General features: G+C 50.1%; 1 protein-coding gene across 1 annotated transcript in view; it reads right to left on the bottom strand.

The window, feature by feature from the left end:
• LOC122256717 (uncharacterized) overlaps positions 1–5,000 on the bottom strand; it is a gene marked incomplete at its 5' end in the record, with an annotated part of 49,125 nt that overhangs the window by 36,323 nt on the left and 7,802 nt on the right. The window contains 1 exon segment of the mRNA XM_086555364.1: positions 1,640–1,910. Within this exon segment, the coding sequence (XP_086411490.1) occupies positions 1,640–1,910 (271 nt within the window).

Below are 5,000 nucleotides of genomic sequence, written 5' to 3' on the forward strand. Positions count from 1 at the left end.
TGGTTGTCCGCGTACGTTCGCGGGCGTGATCCCGAGGTTAAACCGTGACCCCGCAGTATCAAGTAAAGTTCCTGCCTCCACTACCACCCGCAACACATGCATAAAAGATCAACATTTAAAACTATCCCCGGTGTCGAAAAAGCAACAAACCTGACAAATTCCTGCAATAGAGCCTTCCCTCTCGACGAAGACACATACCACTATAATACCTCCATCCGGCAAACGTCTCCACGATCAATAAACATTTACAATACCGATATCACGTATGCTAATGCACTCCGCGCCATCGACTTTGCATATCTAAATTGATTTCTGATGACCGACTCCAATGCCCGGATTCCTCCCTTCGTCGCTCCGTGTCTCTTTCTCTCTTTCTCTTTCTCTCTCTCTCTCTTTCTCTTGCTCTTTCTCTCTCTCTCTCTTTCTCTCTCTCTCTCTCTCTCTCTCTCTCTCTCTCTCTCTCTCTCTCTCTCTCTCTCTCTCTTGATCTCCTCTCGAATCTAGCTCTTCTCTCTCCTCTCTATTCTCTCTCTCTTCCTCTCTCTCTCTCTCTCTCGCTCTCACACATCTCACACACACACAACAGCTCACACTCTCCACACACACACACACAGACCTCCTTCTCACACACTCTAATCTCACACACACAACTCACAACACACACAACTCACGCAAAATCACTCACTCACTCATCAGCTTCACTCTACTGCTCTCATTCCTTCTCTCTCTCTCAACTCACTCACTCACTCACTCACTCACTCACTCATTCACTCTCTCTCTCTCACTCTCACTCACTCTCTCTCTCTCAACTCACTCACTCACTCACTCATTCACTCTCTCTCTCTCACTCTCTCACTCACTCACTCACTCACTCGTCAACTCACTACATCACTCACCTCATTCACATCCGTCCTCACTCACTCTTCAACTTCACTCACTCACTCACTCATTCACTCACTCTCTCTCTCACTTACTTACTCACTCACTCACTCACTCATTCACTCTCTCTGTCTCATTCTCTGCCACTGTCGCTCGTTTTTTCCTTGTTTTTCCTTCTCTGTCTCTGTCTCCCGTTCTGACTCTGTCACTATCTTTAGTTCTGTCTATCTCTGTATCTTTTTGTCTGTCTGGATCTCTTATTCTGCCAGTTTCTTCTCCTCTGCCTTTCTCCGTCTGCGTTTGCCTCTATTTCTTTGCTTTTGTTCTCTTTCTCTCTTTATTAATCTGTTCTCTGTCTCTACCTTTGTCAATATCTCTCTGTCTCTAGATCTGTGTCTTGTTCTCTTTCTCTGTCTCTCTTTATATAACTATTTTCCCGATCTTTCTCTCTATTATCAGCAATTCATGTGTGCTTGATTTTTGGTGTTTAATGTTTTGCTATTTCCTTTAGGCCGGATCTGTTTACTGGTTCATTCAATATGCTTACTTTGAAGCATCCTCACCCTCTCCCACTCCCCACTGCTTCCTTTCCCTTTACTTCTTCCTCTCCCACTTTCTCCCTTCATTATCCACCTTATCTCTCCTTCTCTCACTCCCACTCCCACCCTGTACTCCCCTTCCCCTCACCTCACCCTCTCTCACCCTTTACTCCCCTTCCCCCACTCCCTCTCCCTCCCACGCCCACACCCCTTCTACTCACTCGGACGTCTGGCTGCGGTAGGAGAAGGAGGCCCGCTCGCCCCCGCCCACGGTCTTGGGCGGGGGCGGGACGTCGTAGATGGAGCGGTCCGACGTGGCCTCCGACACCCGGCTGGCCACGGAAGTCCGTCCGTCCCGATCCGAGATGCGGCTTTCACGGTCCGACGTGCGGCTCTCTCGGTCCGAGGTTCGGCTCTCCCGGTCCGACGTGCGGCTCTCCCGGTCTGAGGCGCGGCTGCTGGCCCGGTTGTCCGAACTTCTGCTCTCGCCGTCTGCAAGGGAAAAGGGGCGTTGGTTCAAGGGAAAGGGGGCGTTGGTCCAAGGGAAAGGGGGCGTTGGTTCAAGGGAAAGGGGGCGTTGGTCCAAGGGAAAGGGGGCGTTGGTCCAAGGGAAAGGGGGCGTTGGTTCAAGGGAAAGGGGGCGTTGGTCCAAGGGAAAGGGGGCGTTGGTCCAAGGGAAAGGGGGCGTAAAGGGGGCGTTGGTTCAAGGGAAAGGGGGCGTTGGTTCAAGGGAAAGGGGGCGTTGGTTCAAGGGAAAGGGGGCGTTGGTCCAAGGGAAAGGGGGCGTTGGTCCAAGGGAAAGGGGGCGTTGGTCCGAGGGAAAGGGGGCGTGGGTTCACGGAAGGGGGCGTTGGTTCAAGGGAAAGGGGGCGTTGGTTCAAGGGGGAAAGGCGGGGGGCGTTGGCAGGAAAGGGGCGTGGTCGAGGAAAGGGTGGGCGTTGGGGGGCGTTGGTCCAATGGAAAGGGGGCGTGGGTTCAAGGGAAAGGAATAAAAATAAAGGGGGCGTTGGTTCAAGGGAAAGGAGGCGTTGGTCCAAGGGAAAGGGGGCGTTTGGTTCCAAGGTAAGGGGGCGTTGGGTCCGAGGGGAAGGGGGCGTTGGTCCTGAGGGAAAGGGGCGTTGGTTCAAGGGAAGGGGCGTGCGTTGGTCAAGGGAAAGGGGGCGTTGGTCCGGCGTTGGTGGGAAAGGGGGCGTTGGTCCGAGGGAAAGGGGGCGTTGGTTCAAGGGAAAGGGGGCGTTGGTTCAAGGGAAAGGGGGCGTTGGTTCAAGGGAAAGGGGGCGTTGGTTCAAGGGAAAGGGGGCGTTGGTTCAAGGGAAAGGGGGCGTTGGTTCAAGGGAAAGGGGGCGTTGGTCCGAGGGAAAGGGGGCGTTGGTCCGAGGGAAAGGGGGCGTTGGTCCGAGGGAAAGGGGGCGTTGGTTCAAGGGAAAGGGGGCGTTGGTCCAAGGGAAAGGGGGCGTTGGTCCGAGGGAAAGGGGGCGTTGGTTCAAGGGAAAGGGGGCGTTGGTCCAAGGGAAAGGGGGCGTTGGTCCGAGGGAAAGGGGGCGTTGGTTCAAGGAACAGAGAGACAGAGAGAGCGAGAGAGAGAAGTCAGAGATAGATAGATAGATAGATAGATAGATAGAGACAGAGAGAGAGGGGAAGAGGGAGGAGAAAAAGAAGAGGGAAAGCAGAGAGCGGGGAAGAAGAAGAAGGAAGAAAAAGAAGAGAAAAGAAAGAGAACTGCTCGCGCGTGCGCGAGGAGGAAGAGGAAGAAAAAGAAAAGAAAAGAGAGAGAGAGAGACAGAAAGAGAGAAAGAGGGGAAGAGGGAGGAGAAAAAGAAGAGGAAAAGGAAGAAGAAAAAAAAACAAAGAAAAGAAAAGAAAAGAAAAGAGAGAGAGAGAGAGAGAGAATGACAGAAAGAGAACTAGAGGTATTGAGAGAAAAGAAGAAATAGAAGACAAAGAAGACAAATCATAAGAAAAATAAAATGCCATTATTACCTCAAGAGACAAAGTCTTCATCCTTTTAAAAAATTGATACAGTTGATACTAAACTTAAAAAAGAGATACAGAAAAAATACGACATATCTGCAGCATCAAAAAAGACTTGACGAGCGAAGGAATAATTAAATAAATAAAAGTTAAGTCATTCAAGACAGGCTCCCTTCTAAATCAATATTGGGCACTTACAGCTACCAACAAGCCTTACGGTAAACAAATGCAGACGCCAATGACATCTAATAACAGAAAAAAATAAATCTACGGACTTCGCTACGTGACGAACATGCTGTAAATCTACGACCATGTCAAGGGGCGGTGACTGTTACCTGGGGGGGTTGGGGAGGGTGAGGGAGGGGGAGGGAGGGGGGAAGGGAGGGAAGGGGGAGTGTTGTAAGAGTCGAAATCAAAATAAAATCATGCAAAGCCCATATATATACATATATATATATATATATGTATATATATATATATATATATATATATATATATATATATATATATATATATATATATATATATATAGATATATATATATATATATATAAAGGAACTGAAGTGAAGTTACGGCAATATCATACGTCACGGAGGAAGAGAAAAGGGGGCGGGGGTGGGAGGAATAACGGAAATGGGGTGGGGTGTGGGGTGTGGGGGGGAGGTGTGTCGCCAAGAATGAGTTCCATCAGTAGTTAAGCCTCTGAGCACCGACTGTGACTACTGCTGTTAAGTGTGCGCTATTGGGCTACGATCTCCAGAGTCATTTAAGCCCCGGGGTGTGTCTCTCGGTGCTCTGCTGTGCTGGTCCTCGCTGCACAGCGGCGATGCCCGGGCTACACACTGACTGACTGACTGACACGCGGAGAAGGACGTGCGTGACGGAAATCTACCTCTTTCTCTCTTTCTCTTTCTTTCTCTTTCTCATGTTCTATCTCTCTCTCGTCATATCTCACTCACTCATTCTCTCTCTTTCTCTTTCTCTTTCTCTCTCTCTGTGTCTCTGTCTCACATCTCACCTCTCCCCTCCTCTCTCTTCTGTCTGCTGTCTCTCTCTCTCTCTCTCTCCTGCGGAGACACAGAGCGAGCTGTACCAAATGTCATGAGTTCTTCAGGCTGCGAGCTCGAGCATCAAATGTCTCTCTCTCTCTCTCTCTCTCCTCAACACCACAACCATCATCTCTCTCTCTCTCTCTTCTCTCGTTGGGGTTCTCTCTCTCGACCCTATTACAGTCATCTCTGCGTAGCTCCGTCTCCGGAGGACAGGTCGTCTCTCGAGTCTCTCGGAGAGGGCGAGCTCATCCTCTTCAGCGTCGTCGTCGAGCGTCTCTCTCATTTTCTTGTGCTTGTGCTTGTGCATGTGCGTGTGTGTGTGCGTGTGCGCGTGTTTATCAGCATGTGTGTCAGACGCATACGTGTCTACAGTATATCTGCATATATGTATATGCATGGCTTGTAAGTATGTCCGTCGAATCACAAGCAGAAGTCGGGCCCCGTGACTGAAGCCTCGGAAACACTCCAAAACAGGAGGCTTTATTTGGAAGTCGGCGCCGGAATTTGGAGCATGGTTGCCAAAAGTTTGGGTCGTAAATGTGCAGTAAATAAAATTAT

The sequence above is a fragment of the Penaeus japonicus genome, unplaced genomic scaffold, assembly GCF_977035675.1.
Source record: "Penaeus japonicus unplaced genomic scaffold, GWHDUDI00000001_assembly GWHDUDI00000031, whole genome shotgun sequence".
In the NCBI taxonomy this organism is placed as follows: domain Eukaryota; kingdom Metazoa; phylum Arthropoda; class Malacostraca; order Decapoda; family Penaeidae; genus Penaeus; species Penaeus japonicus.